Raw genomic sequence first — 24,729 nt, 5'->3', positions numbered from 1 at the left:
AAATATGCCAATATTGGTTAGCTTCCTGAGTACTAACTCCCCCCCCCCCCCCAAAAAAAAACTCACCAACAGTTGAAAAGACCTCTATAGCCCTGCCTTCATCACAGGTATTAGAACCAGAATCTACTTTTTAAAAAAGGATATGCTCAACTCAGCAACAACTTTATGAAGTGGGTACTGTTATTCTCATTTTATAAGGAAACAGGCACAGAGCTGAAATTACTCGCCAAGGGGCCTGACAGTTCAGCGTGAAGTCTGGGTTCCATTGCCATGTCTTACCACGTGCTCAGTGGAGAATGGGGTTTCACCTAATCTTCACATATTTGGTCTAAATTATGTGGTTGGAAATCTGTTTCATTAAAAACCTACTGTGTAACATGGATGATCATCAAGCATGTGTGAGTTAGGGGTGACAATGATGTCCAAAACACTGTCTTGCTGACATCGCTGTTAGGTTACGCGTTTTGAGTTCTGTTTCACTGGTGTGGTCCAGCCCGTCTGCACTCGATCGCTTTCCATGCTGACGAAAAGCACAGTTTTAATTGTACTGCAGCTGAATAGGGTGATGGCTGGCGTCTCATCGGACCGGTTGCCACAGCTCCATGTTCCAATCTTTTCAGAATCCTGGTGCTAGTTTACATCATCAATAAACTCGAATAAAAAGGGAGACAAAAGCAAGAGGGGAAGGTCATTTTATGTGAGAACGTATTTGAATGTAAAATAGACAAGAATCCTGACAAAAAGTGTCGGTAATTACAGATTTATTGTCAGGATTATAGATTTATTTGAATGTATAAGCAAAGTGGATACACAATCTACTTTTTCCATGTTAAAAAAAAATCCTGGGGAGTTGGTATTCGTGTGAGTGAACACAAATGCCGATGTTTTAATCTCATAACACTCGATTTGCCTCCCCAACTTCCTTCAGAAACTAGCAACCTTAGAGAAAGTTCCCACTCAGCTGGGATCAGCTCTAGTCACCAGATTTCTATTTTGCAAAAGGGATGAATGATCCCCCGGGTGCTGAAAAGGGATATTTATGAGAAATCATCCAAGAGACAGGTTTTTGTGGGTGGTTTTTGTTTGTTTTACCTCATGACCGCACACTCCCGTTGTGGAGGGAGAAAAAAGTTCGATGGAGGATGCAAAATGGCGACCTCCGGTGACGTCATGACCACCACGGTCGGTCGCGTATCGGGGCTCAGTGAGGGCGGAAGCGGGCTCCAGCCGCTTCAGGGCGCTTCTGCGGGCGGCCCTGGATACTTACGCAGAAGGACGAGTGTCGACATCGGGCCGCTGTGTCCCGGCGGATAATTCACTAAGGGCGGAAGCTCTCCTCTTAAGGGCGGAAGGGCCCAAACCCAAGAATAATAGCTGCGGCGCCTGTCGCGGTTCAGTCACTTCCGGGGTGGATCGGAAGTTGCTTTGTTTTGCTTCAAGATGGCTGCGGGGATGTATTTGGAACATTATCTGGACAGTAAGAGCAGTCTGGAGGAGGGGGTCAGGGGTCACAGCGTGGTGGGGCGGGGGCGGGCTGAGGAGATCTAAGGCCCCGAGGTCCCGGTGGTCAGAAGGTCACCATTGTGCAGGGGCTTCCGGAGAGAAACATTGAAGGGTGTGAAGAAGGAGGGGGCGGGGCAGCAGGGTCGAACCCGGGCTTTTGGGTGTCAGGTGAGGGAGGGGGTGCGCGGTGGGGCTGAGGGATGTGGCTTGAAGAGGAAATATTTGCTGGCCCCGTCTTCAGGGTCTCCAACCTCTGGGTATATATTTTCCTCAAAATCATTCCGAATCTTTCTTCCTTTGTGCAGACTATAAATCTGGTCGTTTTAGCATTTCACTCACTGCCATTTGGAGCAGCGACAAAGATCTCGCGGCTCCTCCACTTAGTTCTTTCTCAGGAGTGGCATCTGGTGGGGGTGGGGGTTATGGGTGACACTGTCAGACGAACTGGAAGGCTCCTCTTCTGGGAGTAAAGATCCAGTTCCCATCAAATGGAAATCTGGGTTATGTTTGTACCGTTTATGTGGCCCACCCCTTCACAAAGCCTGTCACCCTGTGCGCTTACATTTGTCTTAGTGTTGGGAGTCATTCAACCATTCATTCATTCATTCACTTATTGAGGGTCTGCTATGGTTCAGACAGAGTAGCAGGTACTGGGGATATAAAAAAATGAATAAGACAGCCCTTACCCTCAAGTGCTCATCGTCTAGGAAACTGATTCCGCTAATAAATAGTGTGGCAAGTGACATACTAAAAATACATGAAAAGGACACTTGTAACACTGGAGAAAGAGAGGCTAATGATGTAGAGTCTTGAAGGTCGAGTATTTTGCAGTGTGGAAAGAGGGAATTGCAGGTTGGGAAGAGCATCAGCAAAGGTATTATATGGGTTTGTGGGGTCAAGAGTTTGATATGTAAGACTCTGAGGCAGTGGTTCTCAATCTTCTTAATGCCGCGACCCTTTAATACAGTTCCTCATTACTGTATTAATGAGGTGACCCCCAATTTCACTGTTACAAATTGAACATAATTAAAGCATAGTGATTAATCACAAAAAAAATATATAATTATATATGTGTTTTCCGATGGTCTTAGGTGACCCCCGTGAAAGGGTCGTTTGACCCCCAGGTTGAGAACCGCTGCTCTAAGGTGAAAGAATGGGAAGTGAGACCCAAGAAAGAGGCGGGGCTATCAAGGTCTTTTAAAACCAAGCTAAGAAGTTTGCACTTTAGTGAGGAACCAACAGATTTTTTTAAATGGAGTGATTTTTATAAAGGAAAACAACTGATATATGATCAACTGGAGCATGATAGCCTTTGTAATAGGGAGCTCAATTAGTAATAACAGTCCAGCTCAGAGCTGAGGACCTCATCTCAGGGAGTGACAGAAATATTTAGGAGTTAAATATGACAGGACTGACTGAATGAGTAAATGATTAAGGGAGAAGGAAGGATCTAAGGTGACTTCTTAATTCCCTGTTTGGGAAATGAAGTAGGTAGTATGTCATCAACAAGATGTGAAATTCAGGAGTAACAGCAATATGGTTAATTCCATTTAGACTTAAGTATAGGAATGATCATTGTATCCATGAGAATGAATGAGCTCAAGATCGTGCAGAAAAAAAAAAGTGAGAAAATGAGAGGGCTTGAGAGTAATCTCAAGAAAACATTAACATGTAAGGGACAGGCTATGGAAACACCAGTGTGGGAATTACCAGTAAGTATATGTTAAGAGATTCAGAATCCTAAGAGGAAGAAAGTTACTCAAAGCAGAGAAGATGGTACCAACTGCTGCAGACACATATTTTAGGAGAGGACTGATAACATCGTTTGCTTTCATAAGTCATTGGTGACATAAAGTAATCTCAGTAAACTGGTGGTAGCTGATCTGAGGTTATAGGTTAAAGCAGTGGAGGCATTTTAAAATTTGAAGTATAGTCATGCAAAGAGATTTTTCTTTTATGGGAGAAACTTAAGAATTCATGCATTTCTACAAGTATTTATTGAGGACCCTCATATGCAAACCATAGTTCTAAACACTAGAGAATAAGGAGAAGGCAGGCATGTCCAGCCCTTCTGGAAGGCTGAGGAGACAGATATAAAAAAAACACTGTAACTAATTACGCAATTATTTAATGATAGTTGGATAAGTGCAAGGAATAGTGGAGATAGAATAACTTGACAGCAAAATTCAGGCACTTATTTGAGTATGGGAGAGTCAGAGTTGAGCTGAATGTTGAAGAATAAACAGGAATTTAGCAGGCCGAGAGGCATGGTGGAGGTGGAATGAAAAAGACCAGGTGGTACATTCCAGGCACGGAGAGCAGCATGTAGGAAGCCAAGTGGCAAGAAGCTTGCTGGCAAGTTCCAGGCAGTCCGAGAAGGCCAGTATGATCAGAGCAGGGAGCACAGAGGAGGACTGACATGAATTAAGGCTGGTGTGAGGTAAGCAAGGGCCAGAAAGTGCAGAACAGGACTAGGAATAGTGCCATAGGAAGTTACTGTAGGGTAAGTGACTTGATCAGATTTGCATTTTTTTAAAAGAACAGTCTGGCTATTATATGGAGAACAGATTGGGAGTATGTGATGAGTAGTGGAGGATACCAGGAGGGTATTTGTAAGTTGAGAGCAAGGAGCTTGGAGGCAGAAATTGGAAATAAGAGAAAGGGAAGAGCTAATTTGTAGAGTACGTCACTAAAGCGGGGGAAAGGGTTGGACGGCTGTGTGAGAGGGAGAGGTTAGTTGTAGAGAGAGGCAGACACAGCCCCTTCTGAGGAAGGAGTGATGAATGCTGTCCCAGATACATCCAGTGGTTCAAAGGAGGGAAATTTGAGTCCTGTTGTATACTTTAAAAACAGCTATAAGGCCTATGAAGTCCAGCGAGTCTCAGTTACTCCTCTTCTTCCTAGGTATTGAAAACCTCCCCTTTGAGCTCCAGAGAAACTTTCAGCTCATGAGAGACCTGGACCAAAGAACAGAGGGTACGTACAGAGTAAGGAGTCCATGTGAATATTGAGTGTATGTGGTCATTTCTCTTTCTGTTCTGTGTTACCCTATCATCTGGTCTTATCTGAAGAACTCTGGCTTCTCTCTTTTGTACTCTCTTGCATTTCTTAAAATGAGAGTAACGATGATCTGCATTTCTATATCAGCCTTTCCATAACAAATGGAATATTGCAACAATGCCTCAAGAATTCAGAGATGCTATGTTCTTTATAGCTTCCTCAAGAAGAATTCAGCAAACTAAAAGCCCACTCTAGAATCATGTCTGTTCTCCATGTTTAATATATTTATAGGAAGGCGAGACTCTTTCTACTCCATTGTTAACGTTACTGTCACAAAATGCAGCGTGGCTTTAGACAGCAACTCACGTTGGTAGACAGGAGCTTTGCTGCGTCAGAAGCTCTTAAAGAGAGAGAAGGGAAAAAAGAAGGAAAAGCAGCAATTAACGTCAGGATCTCTACACTGTATTCTTCAACCTTACAGAAGCACTAGATACCATCTGTGGCCTTCCTTGGAAGTTGAACAAGTTTGGCTGCATTGAGGCATTCACTGGGAGCCTGAGGCTACACTGCAGTGGTCAGGTTGGTCTCTTCAAAGTCAAAGGTGTCTGTTGGATCTATCCCCCACACCTGCTGAAGGATATATAGGTCTTATCTTCCATTCTTATGAAACCATGCTCAAGAATGTAACAAGCTGATGATACAGTTTTAGGTAACTTAAGTTACTCTGGGTAAGTTTACTCACGAAAAGGTGAACATCATCTGAAATCTGGATATAGGTCCTTAAGAACTGCCTGCTGAATTCTGAGAACCAGCTTGCTCTCTTTGTAATACAGTTCCAACTCTTTCTCTGGCACAGAAAGGCCACTTGGAGATTATCAGACTACATGCTTTTTCAGCTTCCTCCAAGGGCCCCGAAGAAGTGGGGCATAAGCATAGTGCGTGCGCAGTCCTTCCTGTTCTCTGTTGCTGCGCTGTTACAGTCATGCTTCTGTCTCTTTTTTTGTCGACATTTTTTTTATGAGCCCTACCAAATATTAGGCAGTAGATACCTATAGGCTGTGTCTTGGGACATCACCAGCCTTCCAATACTAAAATGTAAATGTTTGGAGCAATATATGTAAGATAACAAACAGAAAAAAAGTGATGAGAACTATTAGCAAGTTGCAAATGCTGAGAAAAAAAGGGTGGACAGTAAGTAGAAGAATTGTTATGTCTCATTTTAAATGATGAGCTATAAATGTACAGACCTGGAAGCCAGCAGCAACAGATGACCCAACCTTGTTTATAGCACTCAGAGCTGTTGTGGCATATTTTTGCGACGAAAAACCTTAACATTTTGGCTTTTAAGACAAAAATTCATTCAAGAAGCAGCAACAAGACTTGCAAAGAAACATCTTCAGACAGCAACAAAAACATAATTTGTATTAGTGCAGTATGCAAAGGGTCCCTCATTATGTTTCAATAATTTAAGTTCCAACTCTGATAGCAATGTTTGCAGCACCTGAAGGCACCTTTGAAACAAATGTTGTCGATTTGTATTACTTGAGTACATGGCACAGTATCTATGAACACTCAGTACGTTTTACTTCAAAGGTTATGGTCAATGGAAAAGGTCCAAGGAAGAAGAGGAAGAAGTGTGTATCACCTAGCTACTCAGGGGCCACTGTGACCAGGCCTCTCTCTGTTGTAGACCTGAAGGCTGAAATTGACAAGTTGGCCACTGAATATATGAGTAGCGCCCGCAACCTGAGCTCCGAAGAAAAATTGGCCCTTCTCAAACAGATCCAGGAAGCCTATGGCAAGTGCAAGGAATTTGGTGACGACAAGGTGCAGCTTGCCATGCAGACCTATGAGATGGTATGGCCCTGTTCATGACTCCCCACATATCTCCCATCTATTCCTCAGGGTCCTAGACCCCTCCTTCATCTGTGTTGGGATCTGTGTCGGGTCTGGGAGATTCATAAAATCTGCCTTAGCCTGTTATCTTTCACTGGCACCAGCCTTGTACCTCTATCTTCTTCCTTTCCTCCCAGGTGGACAAACACATTCGGCGACTGGACACAGACCTGGCTCGTTTTGAGGCTGATCTGAAGGAGAAGCAGATTGAGTCAAGTGACTATGACAGCTCTTCCAGCAAAGGCAAAAAGAGTGAGGAGGGGGGTGGGCTCTCAGAAGCGGGTCGAGGATTCAGAGGGAGAAGAAGCCAGCTCTTCAGCTATGAGGGAGGGGCACTAGGTTGGAAAGAGGAGGAAGAAGGGGGACTTAACCTGTCTTTCTGTCTCCCTGCCTTTTGCCTTTCTCCTCTTCCCTAGAAGGCCGAACTCAAAAGGAGAAGAAAGCTGCCCGTGCTCGTTCTAAAGGGAAAAACTCAGATGAAGAAGCCCCCAAGGCTGCCCAGAAGAAGTTAAAACTTGTACGCACGTGAGTGTATCAGGGAGCCAGATGACATCCTCTTCTCTCCCATGACCCTACTCCCACCCTGCACTGCCCCTTGCCACTTTCTCTGTCCTCTTCATGGCCACCCTATAGACCTCCCATCTATTCCTCAGGGTCCTAGACTCCTCCTTTCTTCTCCTTACGATTTTGTTATCTGCTGGACAGAGAGAAGCAGCACCAAATCACTTGCCCCACCAGGATCTCCTTCACCACCTCTGAGTCTCAAGTAGTAGCTTCCCTTCCTGCAGATGACACTTTCTTTTCCTCTTGGTGTACAGAAGTCCTGAGTATGGGATGCCCTCAGTGACCTTTGGCAGTGTCCACCCCTCTGATGTGCTGGATATGCCTGTGGATCCCAACGAACCCACCTATTGCCTTTGTCACCAGGTCTCCTATGGAGAGATGATTGGCTGTGACAATCCTGATGTGAGAACCATTTTGCCTCAGGATGGCGGGTTCTGGGGACATGAGGTAGAAACAAGAGGTTGAATAGTGGGACATCAGGATAGGAAGAAGGTGGTTGGAGTTTTTGGCCTTGGGACCTCTAAGAATTCTCCAAAGGAATGGGATAGGGGAATACTCCTAAGGAATTTATGAAGGGGGGCTTCTTTTTTCCTCTGTCCCACCCTGCCTTGACTTCTGCTTCTTCCATCTTTTCTAGTGTTCCATCGAGTGGTTCCACTTTGCCTGTGTGGGTCTGACAACCAAGCCTCGGGGGAAATGGTGAGTGAGAGAGTTGTGGTAGGAGCTGGACTGCCCCTATGCTGAACAGCGGAGGGCATTCTCTCTTTCACTCACTTTCTCCTTCCCCTTCTCTGTCATGTTCTATTTATTTCTTTAGGTTTTGCCCACGCTGTTCCCAAGAACGGAAGAAGAAATAGATAAGGGCTTTGAATTCTGACATAGTTTCTTCCACATCCCCTGACCTGGGCTAGTGGGGAGAGGAATGCCTGTGCTGGGCCAGAGGGTTCAGGGAGAAGTGAATGGTGCAGTGTTGTCATCCTCTCTTCTCCCCTGTCCCCGCTACTGGTGCTGAGGCTGCATTCAAATCCTGGTAGAGAGGAATTTGGTAGCCACTAAGGGTATATGCTCTCATTCAGCCCCACCCCCTTCAGAAGGAAGTGGTCTTGCCCACTCTCCTTTGCCTCCATGCTGAGGTAGGTGCTGTATTTCCAAGGGATGGTCCTCTTTACTCCCCTGGCTTTGTATTTAAGGACTGGGGCAATAGCATGGGGGCACTCCCGCAACCCTCCTGATTCCCTCCACCCTGTGAGGGGCTATGGTATAATAAACTTTCATTGTTATCTTCCTTTTTCCATGCTGGGGGCTCCCCCAGCTTATCTGGGCTGTAGCCCTAGTTGAAGGGCCACCCCTTCCTCTGTGCCAAGAGGCTTTGTCCTAGCCTTGTGAATGGGAGAGGGGGCAAGGTGGAATGCAAATAAGCCACATGTAAAGGAACTTGGGTAGGTGAATAAAAGCTATACCCATTGGCATGCTGTGTTTTTTATAAAGATACCATTTTAGTATATAGGCCAAGCATTTTTTTTTTTTTACTTTTGCATTTCTGGGTTGGATAAGAGGTGGGAGAATGACATGCCAAAATCAAGACAAAACAGGGAACCAGAATCCACAACTTCCCAGTTTGGAAAGGACAAAGCTGACTGGCGGGGGGGTCTGCCTCAGACAGGGAAACCACTTCCCTGTACTGAGCTCCCCCACACCTGAACCTTACTCTTTGTTTCTCCTGTTGGCTCATTTCTTACCTGGAGAATTCCTCTCTGGTTCCTATCCCAGTAGGCCCTGACTGTTTTGTATATTCCATGTCTGCCACCTCAGAACCCTGCCTAGACTCACATTTAGACCTCACTACCTAGTTGGTCAATTTGTTTCTCAAAGCAGGTTTCTGCATCTGTAAAATAGGGATAATAATAGTATCCAGTATGGGATTACCTTGAAAAAGAAATAAGGTGATGCACTTAAGTATCACATATGTCCCCTTTTTCCTATCCTAGGTAGCCTGGGTGACATGGCTCAGTGGTTGAGCATTGACCTATGAACTAGGAGTCACAGTTCAATTCCCAGTCAGGGCACATGCCCAAGTTATGAGCTGGATCCCCAGTGGGGCACATGTAGGAGGCAGCCAATTAATGATTCTGTCTCATTATTGATGTTTCTGTCTCTCCCTCTCCCTTCTCTGAAGTCAATAAAAATACATTTTTAAAAAGACAACACAGGGCCTATTCCATCAAAGGTAAAAAAAACTCCCAACAAATGAAAGTCCTGGACCGGATGGCTTCACAGGTGAATTTTATCAAAATTCAAAGGAGAACTAAGACCTATAATTCTCAAACTAATTCAAAAAATTCAAGAGGATGGAAGACTCCCAAGCTCATTTTATGAGGCCAACATTATCCTAATTACAAAACCAGATAAAGACACTACAAAGAAAAAATTATAGGCCAATATCCCTGATTAACATAGATGCTAAAATTCTCAACAAAATATTAGCAAACCAGATCCAGCAATACATTAAAAAAGATCATACACCGTGATCAAGTAGAATTTAGTCCAGGGATACAGGCTCATACAATTACCTGTAAGTCAATAAACATGATATACCACATAAACAAAATGAAGGATAATAATTACATGATCATATTAGATGCAGAAAAAGCATTTGATAAAATCCAGCACACATTTTTTTAAAAATCATTGTTGAAAGTATCACATATGTCCCCTTTCCCCCCCCAATAACCTCTTCTAACCTGCCTCCACCCCTTCCCCAGGCCTTCACCACCCTATTGTCGGTGTCCATCAGTTATGGATATGTGCCTACAAGTTCTTTGGTTGATCTCTTCCCACCCACCTTCTCTCTGAGATTCCAGTCTGTTCCCTGCTTCTATGTCTCTGGATCTATTTTGTTCATTAGATTCCACATGTAAGTGAGATCATGTGATACTTGTCTTTCTCTGACTGGCTTACTTTGCTTAACATAATACTCTCCAGGTCTCTCCATGCTGTCTCAAAGGGTAAGTGCTCCTTTTTTACTGCTGCATAGTATTCCATTTTGTAAATGTACCACAGTTTTTTTATCCACTCACCTACTGATGGGCACTTGGGCTGTTTCCAGATCTTAGCTATTGTAAATTGCACTGCTATGAACATAGAGGTGCATACATTCTTTCTGATTAGTGTTTCGGGTCCCTTAGGATATATTCCTAGAAGTGGGATCATTGGGTCAAATGGCAGCTTCATATTTAATTTTGGGGGGAAACTCCATACTGTTTTCCATAATGGCTGCACCCATTTATGATATAAACTCTTGACAAAGTAGGAATAGAGGAAACACACCTCAACATAATAAGGCCATATATGACAAACCCAGAGCCAACATCATACTCAATGGGCAAAAACTAAGATCAGGAGCAAGACAGGGATGTTGTCTTTCACCAATCTCATTCAACATAATATTGGAAGTCCTGGCTACAGTGATCAGACAAGAGAAGGCAGGAGCGGCTGGAAGAGGTTAATGGGGAGAAAAGGAGGACCTATGTGAGACTTTCAACAATAAAGATTAAAAGGGGAGAGGGAACAAAATCACAAAAGAAGGGGGGAAAGGCATCCAAATTGGAAAGGTAGAAGTAAAACTTATTATTTACAGATGACATGATACTGTGTATAGAGAACCATAAAGATTCCATCAAAACACTACTAGAACTGATAAATGAATTCAGTAAAGTAGCAGAATACAAAATAACTATCCAGAAATTGGTTGCATTTTTATACCCCAATAATGAACTATCAGTAAGAAAATAATCCCATTAATAATTACATTAAAAAATAACACCGAAATACCTAGGAATAAACTTAACCAAGGATGTAAAAGACCTATACTTGGAAAATTGAAGAAGATAAAGATAAGTGGAAGCATATACCATGTTCATGACTAGAACATCACTAAAACATCTAGGCTACCCAAAGCAATCTATAGGTCAACACAATTTCTATTAAGATACCAATGGTGTACGCCCTGACTGGTTTGGCTCAGTGGATAGAGCGTTGGCCTGCGGACTGAAGGGTCCCAGGTTCGATTCCAGTCAAGGGCATGTACCTTGGCTGCGGGCACATCCCCAGTGGGGGGTGTGCAGGAGGCGGCTGGTCGATGTTTCTCTCTCATCGATGTTTCTAACTCTCTATGGCTCTCCCTTCCTCTCTGTAAAACATCAATAAAATATATTAAAAAAAAAAAAAGATACCAATGGTGTATATTTCAGAACTAAAACAAACTTAATAGGAAACCACAAAAGAACCCAAATAGCAACAGCAATCTTGAGAAAGAAGAACAAAGTTGGAGGAATCACACTACCTGATATCAAAGTATACTACAAAGCCATAGTAATCAAAACAGCATGTCACTTTAAAAAATAGTAACAGTGCCCTAGCCAGTTTGGCTCAGTGGATAGAGCGTCAGCCTGTGGACTGAAGGGTCCTAGGTTTGATTCCGGTCAAGGGCACATACCTGGATTGCAGGCTCAATCCCCAGTAGGGGATGTGCAGGAGGCAGCCAATCAATAATTCTCTCTCATCATTGATGTTTCTATCTCTCCCTCTCCCTTCCTCTAAAAGCAAAAAAAAAAAAAAATGAAATAGTAACAGTTGAGCCTGGCCAGTGTGGCTCCGTTGAGTGTGGTCCCATATACCAGGTGGTCACTGGTTCAATTCCAGCTCAGGGTACATGCCCAGGTTGTGGGCTCAGTCCCAACTAGGGGATACAGTAAAATTTCAGACATTTCACATAGCAATATTGTTTCTGATGTATCTCCTTGGGCAAAGGAAACAAAAGAAAAAAACAAATGGGACCACATCAAACTAAAAAGGTTTTGCACAGCAAAGGAAGCCATCAACAAAATAAAAAGACAACCCACTGAATGGAGAACATATTCACCAATAAGGGGGTATAAGATGGCCAATGGACATATGAAAAGATGTCCAATGTCACTAATCATCAAGAAACACAAATAAAAAACAGTGGAGGTAACACCCCACACCTGTCAAATGGCTGTCATTAATAAATCAACAAACACCCTAACCGGTTTGGCTCAATGGATAGAGTGTCGGCCTGCAGACTGAAGGGTCCCAGGTTCAATTCTGGTCAAGGGCATGTACCTTGGTTGTGGGCACATCCCAGTAGGTGGGCAGGAGGCAGCTGATTGATTTTTCTCTCTCATCGACATTTCTAACTATCTCCCCCCCTTCCTCTCTGTAAAAAAATCAATAAAATATAAAATAAAATAAATCAACAAAGAAGTGTTGGCAAGGATGTGGAGAAAATGGAACCCTTGTGCAGTGTTGGTGGGAATGCCAATTGGTGCTGCCACTGTAGATACAGTAGGGAGTTTCCTCAAAAAATAAAATGGAACTGTCTTATGACCCAGTGATTCCACTTCTGAGAACATATCTGAAGGAACCTGAAACACTAATTCAAAAGAATATATGCACCCTGTGTTCATTGCAGCAATATTTACAATAGCTAAGATTCGGAAGCAACCCAAGTGACCATCCATGGATGAGTGGAAAAATAGCTGTGGCACATTTACACAATGGAATACTACTCGGCTGTAAAAAAAAGAAGGAAATCTTTCCCTGGCTGGTGTGTTCAGTGGTTAGAGCATCGGTCACGCACAAGGGTCTTGGGTTCAATTCTTGGTCAAGGGCATGTACCTGGGTTGCTAGTTCACTCCCCACTCCCCTGGTCTCTACACATTTGGGAGGCAACCAATTGATGTATCTCACATCAATATTTTCCTCCCTCCCTCCCTTTCCCTTCCCCCCTCCTTTCACTCTCTCTGAAAAGCAATGGAAAAAATACCCTCTGGTAAAGATTAACAAAAAAAAAGAAAGGAAATCTTACCTTTTTCGATAGCATGGATGGGCCTGGAGAGTATTATGCTAAGTGAAATAAGCCAGTCAGAGAAAGACAAATACCATATAATCTCACTTATATGTAGAATCTAATAAACAAAAAAATTGAAACAGACTTATAGATACAGAGTTCAGACTGACAGCTGTCAGAAGGAAGCGGGTTGGGGGCTGAGTGAAAAAGGCAGGCAAGGGGATTAAGGGGGGAAAAGCAGACAACAGTATGGTGATACAAGAGGGAAAAGGGGCGCAGAAGGTAAAGGGTGGGTAAATGGTGACAAAAGAGACTTAACTTGGGGTAGTGAACACACAATACAATATACAGGTGATATATTATAGAATTGTATACTTGGGACCTATCTAATTTTATTAACCAATGTCACCCCAATAAATTCATTAAATTTTTTTAAAAAGATATTTGGGAAAAAAAAACACCGATTTTCCTCTGAGACCAAGATAAGCACAATCTCCCTCAGACATTTGACGTCGACAGCCTGTTGGGCAGTCCAGTTTCCTTGGTTAATTTACTGCCATTTACTGAATGCCGGCCATGTGTCAGAAGAATAAGGTATGACACCCCTGCCATCCCAAAGCCCGCAGTCCAGGAAGGGAACCCAGACATGTAAACAATTGCAATCTGTGTTGGAGGTACGCACTGTAATAACTGAAAATAAAACCTACAGGCGCATAAAGGGGAATAATCTCCTTCAGTGCTGTTCCTGGAGACATTTATATTCACTCCTGTGGACAGGGACCATTTTATCACTGATGTATCTCAGGCACCTAAAAAAAAGTGCCTAGCACCTATAATGAGTAGATGCCTAATAAATGTTTGGTTTTTGTGCTTAAAAAAAAAAAAAAAAGATACAGCGTCAGTGGTACCTTAATCATTATCCTCCCGAACTGGAATGGACCCACGAGGACTCCCACGTCAGTTTCGGAGGCCCCGCCCCCGGGCCTCTGTGACGTCAGAGCAGCCCCCCTGCTCCCCTCTGCTGGCCGCAGCCGCTGCGCTCTCTGGCTTGGCCCGTTAGAGGCCGCTTTGGTCCGGGGAACGCGGGCGGACCGTCTGGGCCATGAGGAAGCTCGGTGCTGGCTTCCTCCTCTCGCTCCTGAAGGGTGAGAGGTTCCCGCTCCCGCCTCCCCGCCCCCCCCCCCCCCCCCCCGGCCGGGTCCGCCTCCCGGGGATCCTCCTTCACTGATTCGGAAACGTTTCCCACGCCCCTCGCTTCTGCCCCATCTCCTCCCGTCTCCCCAGGGCTCTCCTTTGCCTCTGTCCCTGGCATCCCCACCGACCAGACACCCCGATGCTAATCCACACGGGGCTCCGCTGGCCAGCGTGGGTCCATCCCGGGCCCGGAGCGGGTTCTGGAGTTGGGTCCGTCCGCCCACCCGCCTGTTCCCCGCCCGCAGTGCTGCTCTTGCCTTCAGCTGCCCCCGGCGGCGGCGGCGAGGATTCAGTTCCGACCTCCACGCCCGGGAGCCCCCTCTCTCCCGCCGAATATGAGCGCTTCTTCGCACTGCTGACCCCCACCTGGAAGGCAGAGACTACCTGCCGTCTGAGAGCCACCCACGGCTGCTGGAACCCCACCCTTGTCCGGCTGGACCAGTATGAGAACCACGGCTTGGTGCCCGACGGTGAGGGCCCGCCTCCTGGGGCAGATCTGTGCTCGCTGGAGACGGGCGGGTCTGGCCGGCCTCTGGCCCTGGGCCAGTAGTCTCCACTCTCCAGACCCAAGGCGCCCACCGCCCTCAGGAGGGAGGTCCCCCTTGTGTGTTCACCGTCTGCACCCCTGCCCCTGCCCAGGTGCTGTGTGCTCCGACCTCCCTTATGCCTCCTGGTTCGAGTCCTTCTGCCAGTTCACTCAGTACCGTTGCTCCAACCATGTCTACTACGCCAAGGTGAGTCCCAGGACAAAGATGGACCTGGTGGCGCAGGACAAAGGGAGGGGCAGTGGCAGTAAGGAGCTGAGGAGGGCCATCCCTAGGGCTTTCTTCCCTGCCACTTGGCCAATCATTTACCCAGATTATGTATGAATGCAGACTCCCTTTGGCCATTCAGACGGTCAGAACACTCCTGTTAACTGTAAGAAAAGGAGGGGAGAGGCAAAAAGATAAGCCCTTCCATTTCTTCTAACAGTCAGTGAGTCACTCAAATCAAACATTAAAGACCAAAGGCAGGGTTGTGTCTAAGACATGGAGTTTTATCTTGCAGGGAAACCCTTCCTCAGGTCTAGAGGGTTCCACCAGGGACCCTGTGCCTTCGTCTCTGCCCAGGAGCTGTGAGGGAAGCAGCTGGGAGAGGGACTGAGGAGGAAGCTGGGGTGAGGCATCCCTTTGGGAAAGGCTTTCCCACATCCCTTCTCTTCTTGCAGAGGGTCCGATGCTCCCAGCCAGTCCCCATTCTCTCACCTAACGCTGACCAGGAGACAGACTCTTCTACTGAAGCACAGCCCTCCACCATGACCTCCCCCATGCCATCCCACAACACAGGTGAGACCCTCCCAACCAAGGAGACTCGGTGGTAGGGATACGGAAAGAATGTTGAGCAAGGGTGGGTGATGGACACAGGCATCTCTTTACATAATGGGGAATCTGCTTTTTAGGAATACAAGTTAGAGCTGTCCTGTCCCAGAATATCTTCTGGCATTACTTCCAAAGCTGCCCCGACTCCATTTTTCCTAGCTCCCCAAAACATCCCCAGGACTTTTGTAAGCTAACATCTTCAGTCTAGAAAGGATTAGCTGCCAACTATTCAGAATATGTGCTAGTTCCTAAGTGAGAGAAACAACAGGTGGAATTTGAGGTGGCAGTTACGAGGGGCACTGGTAGGGAGGTGGAAAGGTGGCATACCACCAACGCCACAATCGCCATGGTAATGTTATTTTGATATTTGTATTCTTTTCTGTGTCATCTATACCTGACCGTGTGAATAATTTGGATTGAGGCTGCTTTCTTCTGCCTTGGTGTTTATGTGTGTGTCTCGCTGAACAAAAACATTCAGAGGCCAGAAAGCTGACTGTTCCTTTCCTTCTCTTTCTTGGTCCCTCCCAAACCCTGCTGCAGCCACAGAACGGCAGGCCTTCCAGCCCTGGCCCGAACTGCTCAAGAACAATGTGGAGGAGCTGCTGCAAGCCTCCATGTCCCTGGGAGGCCCAGAGCGGGTGTCAGGCCACAAGCAGGGTCAAAGGCAGGAGCAACAACAGGAGCAAGGACAAAAACATAAACAGGAGGGAGAGCAGGAGCAGGAGAAACCAGAGGAGGAGGAGGAGGAGGAGGAGGAAGAGGAGGAGGAGGAAGAGGAGGAGGAGGAAGAGGAGGAGGAGGAGGAGGAAGAGGAGGGGAAGGGGAAGCAGGAGGAAGGACAGGGAACAAGGGAGAGACTGCATACCATGTATGGGCTGCAGACAGACTCAGAGCCCAAGCACCAGGCTAGTTTATCTTCCAACCCTTTGTCCTTCGCTGCCCGGGTGCGGGAAGTGAAGTCTACGCCTTTGATGACGGAGAAGATCCAGGAGCTCAGTCAACCTGCCCAGGAAATGGATGAAATGAGTGAGGTGTTTGCTGAAGACTCTGCTTGGAGAAGCCAAAACTCTGGCAGGTACAGGAAATTCTGACTCCTCTACCTTTCCTGCTGCCTTTCCTGCAGCCTTTCCTGATGCCTTTCCTCCTACCTTTCCTGCTGCCTTTCCTGCTGCCTTTCCTCCTACCTTTCCTGCTGCCTTTCCTCCTGCCTTTCCTGCTGCCTTTCCTCCTACTTTTCCTCCTGCCTTTCCTGCTGCCTTTCCTCCTACCTTTCCTCCTACCTTTCCTCATGCCTTTCCTGCTGCCTTTCCTCCTACCTTTCCTCCTGCCTTTCCTGCTGCCTTTCCTCCTACCTTTCCTCCTACCTTTCCTCCTACCTTTCCTGCTGCCTTTCCTGCTACCTTTCCTACTGCCTTTCCTGCTGCCTTTCCTGCTGTCTTTCCTCCTACCTTTCCTCCTACCTTTCCTACTGCCTTTCCTCCTACCTTTCCTCCTACCTTTCCTCCTGCCTTTCCTCCTACCTTTCCTCCTGCCTTTCCTGCTGCCTTTCCTGCTGCCTTTCCTCCTACCTTTCCTGCTGCCTTTCCTCCTGCCTTTCCTGCTGCCTTTCCTGCTGCCTTTTCTCCTGCCTTTCCTGCTGCCTTTCCTGCTGCCTTTTCTCCTACCTTTCCTGCTGCCTTTCCTGCTGCCTTTCCTGCTGCCTTTCCTGTTGCCTTTCCTCCTACCTTTCCTCCTACCTTTCCTGCTGCCTTTCCTGCTGCCTTTCCGGCTGCCTTCTTTGGGAATGAGAAGCCCACTTTCCAACTTTGACCTCCAGACCTAATCAGACCTGCTTGGGCTTCAGGCGCACCTAGTAACTGCATGCCTCACCTGTTCTGTGGCCATCATTGGTTTAAGTCCTGCCTTAGATGCCTGTTTCCTTAAACCTGGAGCTACCAGGCTTGAGTTCCGGTCTTGTTTATGGCCTTGATAAACACTGCAATTTTGAGGAAGTTACTTCCCCTTTCTGGACCTCAGTTCCTCATTTTTAAAAGGAGGCAGTTGGTCCAGAGGCCTCTAAGACCCCATCCAGCATGCTGAATGTGTGTGACCAAGAACAGAGTCTGAGGGAAAGGAAAGAGAATGGATGTAGCTTTCTTCCCCACCAACCAGGTCTGTCTCCTTGCAGCCTCTTGCAGCTGCCCCATGAGGAGGCCTTACTGGTGATGTGCTATTCCATTGTGGAGAACACCTGCATCATGACCCCCACAGCCAAGGCCTGGCGGCACTTGGAGGATGAGATCCTTGGTTTCGGGAAGTCGGTAGGCCCAGCATGCTGTTTAATGGATACTTGCTCACTGGGCATCCTCTGGGCCTGGCACTATTAGGCCTTGGGAGTGGGGGGATGGGCAGGGATACAGACAGCATGAGGCATCACTGGAGAGGTCCTCTTCAAGTGGGAATCCCTTCTTTGGAAGGCCATCTCCAGCTCACCTTAAAGGAGGAAGGCTCAAGACTAGTCTGGAATGCATTCCAATTCAGAATTCATTCTTTTTTTAAAATATATTTTTATTGATTTCAGAGAAGAAGGGAGAGGGAGAGAGAGATTGAAACATCAATGATGAGAGAATCATTGATCAGCTGCCTCCTGCAGGCCCCCTACTGGGGACCGAGCCCACAACCCAGGAATGTGCCCTTGACCAGAATCGAACCAGGGACCCTTCAGTCTGCAGGCCAACGCTCTGTCCACTGAGCCAAACCTGCTAGAGCCAGAATTCATTCTTCAGCTCTCTGAGTTGTTAGGCTTGAGTCATCTCCTGATCTAGTTCACCATCTTCAAAACTTGGCTTTACCTTAGATGCAGCTCTCCTTTCCAAGGCGGGCATAGAACCCATTCCAGGGATCTGTAGAGAAATTCGTCTCGATGTGTCCTCACCACCCAGCAAGTCCTATTCCCAGGAAAATATCATTTAGGTTTTTATTTTTTTTAAATATATTTTATTGATTTTTTACAGAGAGGAAGAGAGAGGGACAGAGAGTTAGAAACATCGATGAGAGAGAAACATCGATCAGCTGCCTCCTGCACACTCCCCACTGGGTGTGTGCCTGCAACCAAGGCACATGCCCCTGACTGGAATCGAACCTGGGACCCTTGAGTCCGAAGGCTGACTCTCTATCCACTGAGCCAAACTGGTTAGGGCTCCTTTAGGTTTTTAAATAACACAAGCTAGCAAACATCTGTTGGGAGTTGGTATGCCATTTATTCATCCATTAGTTCAACAAATATTGATTGGTCACCAACTCTGAACAGGTATTTGAGATATTAACGATGAGCACAATAGATCTAATTACCGTGGGGGCTCTTGAAGTCCTAGTGGGAGAGGCAGATGAGGAAACAGGCAGAACAGTGTGACAGGAGAAACGCTGTGATGGATAAATACAAAGTGTAGAGAGAGCGGAAGGGGACAACTGTCTGTGTTTGGGAAGATCAGAAAATGCTTCTTAGAGGAACTGACGTTTACATTGAAACCTGAAGAGAAAGGAAGTTAACCTGCCAAAGAAGGGACTTGGTAGACGCTTCCTGCTAGAGGGAATAGCATGTGCAAAATCTGTGAGGCAAGAAAGAGATTTCATGAGGGACAGACCAAGAATGAACATATTGCTCCTGCCCTTAAAGTACCTGGGGCCCCCGGGGACTCGGCAGCATTACAGAAGGAGTATGGTAGGTGCTGGAGAGCGGTTTTTAAGTGTAGGAAGTTCAGGAGTCATGGAGAGCCCACTGGATGTTAGGGCTTGGGTAAGGGAACAGTAAGGAGCCCATTTTGCCTGGAGCAAAGCAGTAAGGGATAGAGTCAGAGAAATAGTAAGGGTCACAATGTGAAAAATCCCAGGTGGCAGTATGGAGCATTTGTATTTAATTGGGTAGGAAAAAGGAACTTAGTAACTAACCATTTTTGGTGAGAGACATGACTATGCCTCCCTTATGAGCTGTTGTGCGGAGTGAACAAGGAGATTTTTTGCACCTGTGGTGTGCTGGACCCATGGGTGGAGAAGGAGGAGGCTGGGATTGACTGCAGATTTCCTGAGGAGACCGAGGGACTCAGGGCAAAGCACCTAGCTAGGAGATGGGGAGCTCCACTCTAAAGAATGTCTTCCAGGAACTTGGAGGTTTAAACCTAAGTAGAGTATAGGTTTTGAAGTTAGAAGGACTAGATCTATGTCTCAACTCTACCATTTATAAGGCATATGCTTTTGAGCAAGTTAGCCTCACTGAGCTTGTTTCCTTATCAGTCAAATGGAGATATGATGAGGGCTAATGTGCAGGGCTCCTGAGAGGACTAAATGAGATGATAGCACTTACATCCACGGTGCTTAGCCCTGTGTCAACTACTAGCACTATCATTAGGAAAGAGAGAGAAAGGGGGAAAGTTAGGAGATGTATTCAGATAGTCTAGGTGAGAGGCGGTTGTAGGTCACCCGAGGGTGGGCAGCTGTCAGGCACCTGGCAAGTGAGGATGTGGAGCTTGGGAAAGAGATCAGAATGGATGATGAAGAGCTGGGTGTCACTAGCAGAGAGATGAAGATTACCTGGGAGTAGAGAAATCATCCAGTGAAGAAATAGAGTGCTGAGGCGAGGTCCTTGAGGAACCCTTGGGGAGGGGGGCAGGGAGAAAAGCTTTTGGAAGAACCTGGCTGCAAAGACATTGTGGGAACTGCTCTGGAGGGCTGAGGTCTCGGCCTCAGCCTCTTAACTACATCCCTGCCTTAGGTCTGTGACAGCCTTGGGCGGCACCACCTAGCTATCTGTCCCCTCTGTGCCTTCTGCTCCCTGAAGCTGGAGCAGTGCCACTCGGAGGCCAACCTGCAGCGGCAGCAGTGTGACGGTTCCCACAAAACACCCTTCATGAGCCCCTTTCTCTCATCCCAGAGCATGGCCATCGGCATCCAGGTACCTAGCCAGCTGGGCAGCCTCAGTGGGGGAGGCCTCAGGCTCTGGACCTCTATCCGGAAGGGAGACCTGCAGGGGGCGCAGGGGTTCACACCTCTCCCCTGTCCCCTCTGCTACAGATGGGGAATGTAAAATCGAGCCGCTATTACGGGCTGGATATTTATGGCGGGCTCCGCATGGATTTCTGGTGTGCCCTGCTAGCCACGAAGGGCTGTGAAGATACTAGAGTAGCTGGCTGGCTCCAGGCTGAGTTCCTTAGCTTCCAGGATGGGGATTTCCCCACTAAGGTCAGAGCCTTTCCCCAAAGCTGAACCCCGCCTCACTCACCCCAATTCCTGCTGGTTATTTGCTCCAGGCAGTCCTAGGATGTGGAAGGGGACTTGGGCCCCTGGCTTCTGAGAACCAGTCCTCATTAAACCAGCTGCCTCTTTTTAGTAGACCACACACACACACAATAGAGCAGGATTGTGTTTGGCAAAGAAGGTAGGATTGGGGAGGGGTGGGAGAGCGAGCACAGGACCCTGAGGCAGGAGACAGAGCTTCTGGTCCCAGCTCTGCCAGTTACCTGCCAAGGGGCTTTGGTCAGGTTACTTCCCACTCTAGGCCAAAGTTATACTCATCCCTACAACAAATGGCTAGGTGATGGGTGAAGGGCCACCCCTCCCCTGATCCAGTCCTTCCCTGACAGCCTCCTTCCCTAACTCTTGCAGTGCTTTTCCTGCCCAGTGGCATTATTGTTCCCCCTCTCCCCAGAGTTACCTGCTCTGTGGAACTACCTGTTGTACCTGAGAGCCAGGCCCCTCCTTTCTGTGGTTTCACAGGGGAAATCAAGACAATGAAAAGTAGGGGCAGCTTAAGAAAGGGCTGGTCACTGAGCTGAGGGGCCCTGCCCAGACCTTCTCCCTGGGCTGCTAGATCTGGAAGAGGCCTCAGAGATCATCTCTGCTGCACCCCTGGGTTTATAGGTGGGGAGGCGAGGTCCACAGAGGAAAGTGATTCAGCCGCGGTCCCACATGAGATTGTTCTACCCTCTCCCTCACTTGCCCATCACTAGAAGGCTCCCTGAGGCTGGTTCAGTCATTGGCCCCCTTCCAATGTTCTGCACCCTTAGTGCCCCTTCCTCACTCCCCATTCCTCAGCCGTTTTATCAGCAACTGAACAGCGGGGAAGCCATTTCCCACTCTCCGGCTCCTGGCTTCTTCCCACTAACTGAACTATGAGTGAGGGTGGGATGGGAAAGGCAGAGGGGACAAAGGCCTCTTCCTCAGAGAGGGACACCCCCAGTGTGGAAGGTCTGGTTCTGAAAGGTCACACCCCTGCCCTTGGTTCCTTCACTGCGGGCACTCTCTGGAGGGCTGATGTCTCATAAGGCTTCTGATATCTCCCCGCCTCCCCATCCCTGGCTCCTGGCTTAGATTTGTGACACAGACTATGTGCAGTACCCAAACTACTGTGCCTTCAAAAGCCAACAGTGTCTGATGAGAAACCGGGATCAGAAGGTGAGCTCGTCACCACACCCCGCCTCCTCCCATCAGCCCCTCTAAATCGGTCACCTTGGTGGGGTGTCTTTTCTGGGCCACCTCCTTTCCCCTGCTCCACACAGCTGGGATGTGGAGAGCAGTTTCCTACTTGCCTCTCAGGGCAGAGGCCTCCACCAGAGCACTTGCTCTCCTCCACGCCCCCAGCCTTGGAGTAAGCAAGGTGCCCCAGCCAGAGGTGTCTGCAGGAATGCTGCAGAGAGGTGAAGGCCCTGAGGGCACCACAGGAAGAACCTCCGCTGGGTTGGGAACTAGATGTTGAGGTTGCAGTCTTGCCTTCTGCTCTTACTCACCAAGAAGTCTGGGATAAGTCACTTCCTCCCCCAGCCTCAGCCTCCTGATTTCTGAAAGGGGGAGGGGCCCCTTGGTATCTCTTGCAGCGGGAAAAACCCACAGCTGAGTTGCTTCCTTCCCTCTACTGCCCTGTGCCCATGCCCGCCTGCCTCTGGTTCTCGTGGGACTTCTGACACCTCCACACTGCTGGCTCCTTGCTCTATAACTCACATTGTGTGTGTACTTGATCCCCGTGTAGATATCCCGTATGAGATGCCTGAAGAACGAGAGTTACAATATCTTGACCCCCGCCAGAAGCGAGGACCTTGTGCTTCGATGGAGCCAGGAGTTTAGCACCTTGGCTCTAGGCCAAGCCGGATGAGCTGGGATTCTTCCTGTCTCCACCTCAACCCAGACTGTCCACATTCTCCATTGCTTTCTTACTCCATTGGCCATCAGTTTGTGCCCAGGCTGCCCCTTTTGTGTCTCTTACCTGGTCCCTACCCACGTTTTCCTTGGGTCGGGGCAGGAGTCCCTGAAAGTGATGGAACTCCACCCGCCTTAAAGGATGTCTTTGCATAAAGTGTTTATTTTCAACCTATGTGGCCCATTCTGGTTATAATCCCATCCTCAGCACTGCCACAGTGCCCCATGGGGATCAACTCGCCCCCCCCCCTTGCCCAGGGGCTTATGGACCCATCTATAGGAGAGATAATCTCATGGGAATGATGCTCAGCGAAGCAGCCATCTGCTGGGAGAAGAGGCCCTGAAAATCAGGGAGTTGGATTAAAGAAGAGCATGGCTGGGGCTGAGGGATCCTGTGGGCCAGGAGGGCATGTGTCTTCATCTCTCTTCATCTTTGAATGATGTTCCTATTGCCCCCTCTCTCTTCCTCTCTGAAATATAAAATATTTTTTAAATATATATTTTATTGATTTTAGAGAAGAAGGGAGAGGGAGAGAGAGAAAGAAACATCAATGATGAGAGAGAATCATTGATTGGCTGCCTCCTGCACGCTCCTTACTGGGGATCGAGCCTGCAACCCAGGCATGTGCCCTTGGCTGGAATTGAACCTGGGACCCTTCAGTCCGCAGGTCGATGCGCTATCCATTGAGCAAAACCAGCTATGGCATAAAATATTTTTTTAAGGGTGGAAACATCTGGGGCCTGGAGCTCAGAAAACCTTTGATTTGACATCTAGTAACGTGCCAAATGGTCTCAATGTTGAAGTGGTTGTGTCTAGACAACATACTTTGAGATGTGACTTCAGCATTGGCCTTTAATAACTTGGGATATCCCAGAGTATGTTCTGGGGACACACATGTTTGGGAAACTGTACAGTCTCTTCTATAGGTTTATAGTGATTAAAGCATTAAAAACAAACAAACAAACAAACAAAAAACTATGCCCCTAGCCAGTGTTGTTCAGTGATTGAAGCGTTGGCCAGAGTACTGAAGGGCCTTGGGCTTGATTCCCAGTCAGGACATGTAGCTGGGTTGCAGACTCAATCTCCAGCCCCAGTCAGGCACGTGTGGGAGGCAACCCATAGATATGTGTCTCATATCGATGTTTCTCTCTCTCTCACACACAAATACACACAAATGGAATAATATAATGCACCTCTATGCTTCATCCAGCTTCAATTAACACACTAGAGGCCCGGTGCATGAAATTCTTGCAGGGGGGTGCATGTCCCTCAGCCCAGCCTGCACCTTCTCCAATCTGGGACCCCTCAGGAGATGTCTGACTGCCGGTTTAGTTGAACATCCCTCTCTCAATCCAGGACTATTGGCTCCCAACTGCTCGCCTGCCTGCCCGCCTGATTGTCCCTAACCACTTCCCTGCCAGCCTGAGCAATGCCTAACTGCTCCCCTGCAGCCCGATCGCCCCCCAACTGCCCTCCCCTGCTAGCCTGGTCGCCCCTAACTGCCCTCTCTTGTTGGCCTGCTTGCCCACAGCTGCCCTCCCCTGCCGGCCATCTTGTGGCTGTGGGCGCCGCCATCTTTGAGGGCATGGCAGTCAATTAGCATATTACCTCCTTATTGGCTGTGGGTGCTGCTATCTTTGCAATGGCATGAGGGTCAATTAGCATATTCCCTCTTATTAGATAGGATGGTCAATCTTTCAGTGGCATGTTCAAAGCTCTGAGAAGCCCTGTAATAGAGAAACCTGTTTAAGCCAGCATTTTCCAACCTCACTTGACCACAATATCCTTTTTCACTCACCACTCAAAAACTTGAACTTATTTTTGCGTATTGAGTATGGACAACATGTCCAACCCTGCTGATACAGAAGACAAGGGTCTTGGCCAGGGTACAGAAAAGAGGGGCTGTCGTCTAAGTTCTCCCCAGCCCTCCGGCCCCCCAACCCCCAGCCTAGGAAAGAGACAGAAGCCAGGAGGAACAGCCCAGCCTGGTATCTGCTGTGGTGGAGAGGCTGTGCACACTCTGCAGTGAGAGTGGGCCCAGCAGCAGCCCTGGCACGCAGAGGGGCCCGAGGCAAGGGGAGAGATAAAGCCACAGGTGGCAAGAGCAAAACCACCTGCGGGGATCCAAAAGAGAGACACCCAGAGGGAACTGGAGAGAAAATCGAGAGGCTGGTGATTAG

The 24,729-nt window shown here is 47.7% G+C and overlaps 2 protein-coding genes across 12 annotated transcripts; both read left to right on the top strand.

Annotated features, from left to right (window-relative positions):
- The first annotated feature begins 1,305 nt into the window (after positions 1-1,305).
- Positions 1,306-8,429, top strand: ING4 (inhibitor of growth family member 4). 11 transcript variants are annotated; one of them, XM_059682063.1, is made up of 9 exons: positions 1,418-1,477; positions 4,408-4,479; positions 4,985-5,082; positions 6,194-6,360; positions 6,537-6,651; positions 6,816-6,924; positions 7,218-7,410; positions 7,601-7,662; positions 7,781-8,429. In XM_059682063.1, exons 4-9 carry the CDS (start codon positions 6,232-6,234, stop codon positions 7,818-7,820), a joined length of 648 nt encoding a protein of 215 aa, XP_059538046.1. In that variant the 5' UTR covers positions 1,418-1,477; positions 4,408-4,479; positions 4,985-5,082; positions 6,194-6,231; the 3' UTR covers positions 7,821-8,429. The 11 variants fall into 11 exon arrangements, with proteins under 11 accessions (XP_059538039.1, XP_059538038.1, XP_059538037.1 ...); XM_059682056.1 differs by lacking the exon at positions 4,985-5,082 and having other exon boundaries at positions 1,306-1,477; positions 6,537-6,642; positions 6,819-6,924; XM_059682055.1 differs by lacking the exon at positions 4,985-5,082 and having other exon boundaries at positions 1,306-1,477; positions 6,537-6,642.
- Positions 8,430-10,966: 2,537 nt separating this feature from the next.
- Positions 10,967-22,719, top strand: ACRBP (acrosin binding protein). The gene is made up of 11 exons (XM_059682052.1): positions 10,967-13,426; positions 13,723-13,977; positions 14,272-14,496; positions 14,666-14,760; positions 15,234-15,351; positions 15,925-16,459; positions 17,552-17,684; positions 20,132-20,311; positions 20,431-20,598; positions 21,727-21,810; positions 22,382-22,719. Exons 2-11 carry the CDS (start codon positions 13,935-13,937, stop codon positions 22,502-22,504), a joined length of 1,704 nt encoding a protein of 567 aa, XP_059538035.1. The 5' UTR covers positions 10,967-13,426; positions 13,723-13,934; the 3' UTR covers positions 22,505-22,719.
- Positions 22,720-24,729: the final 2,010 nt, after the last annotated feature.

Source organism: Myotis daubentonii, chromosome 2 (assembly GCF_963259705.1).
Source record: "Myotis daubentonii chromosome 2, mMyoDau2.1, whole genome shotgun sequence".
In the NCBI taxonomy this organism is placed as follows: Eukaryota; Metazoa; Chordata; class Mammalia; order Chiroptera; family Vespertilionidae; genus Myotis; species Myotis daubentonii.
Note: the sequence above shows the minus strand (reverse complement) of the source record. Positions and strands in the feature narration are given on the sequence as shown.

What these genes read in the sequence shown, in the direction of transcription:
- ING4 (XM_059682053.1), top strand. Translation starts at nt 1,441, where the DNA reads ATGGCTGCGGGGATGTATTTGGAACATTATCTGGACA. An exon ending in CCATGCAGACCTATGAGATG is followed by an intron (nt 6,361 to 6,536) that starts GTATGGCCCTGT and finishes CTTTCCTCCCAG; the next exon opens with GTGGACAAACACATTCGGCG. An exon ending in GCGGGTTCTGGGGACATGAG is followed by an intron (nt 7,411 to 7,600) that starts GTAGAAACAAGA and finishes CATCTTTTCTAG; the next exon opens with TGTTCCATCGAGTGGTTCCA.
- ACRBP (XM_059682052.1), top strand. Translation starts at nt 13,935, where the DNA reads ATGAGGAAGCTCGGTGCTGGCTTCCTCCTCTCGCTCCTGAAGG. An exon ending in CCACGGCTTGGTGCCCGACG is followed by an intron (nt 14,497 to 14,665) that starts GTGAGGGCCCGC and finishes GCCCCTGCCCAG; the next exon opens with GTGCTGTGTGCTCCGACCTC. An exon ending in TGAGAAACCGGGATCAGAAG is followed by an intron (nt 21,811 to 22,381) that starts GTGAGCTCGTCA and finishes ATCCCCGTGTAG; the next exon opens with ATATCCCGTATGAGATGCCT.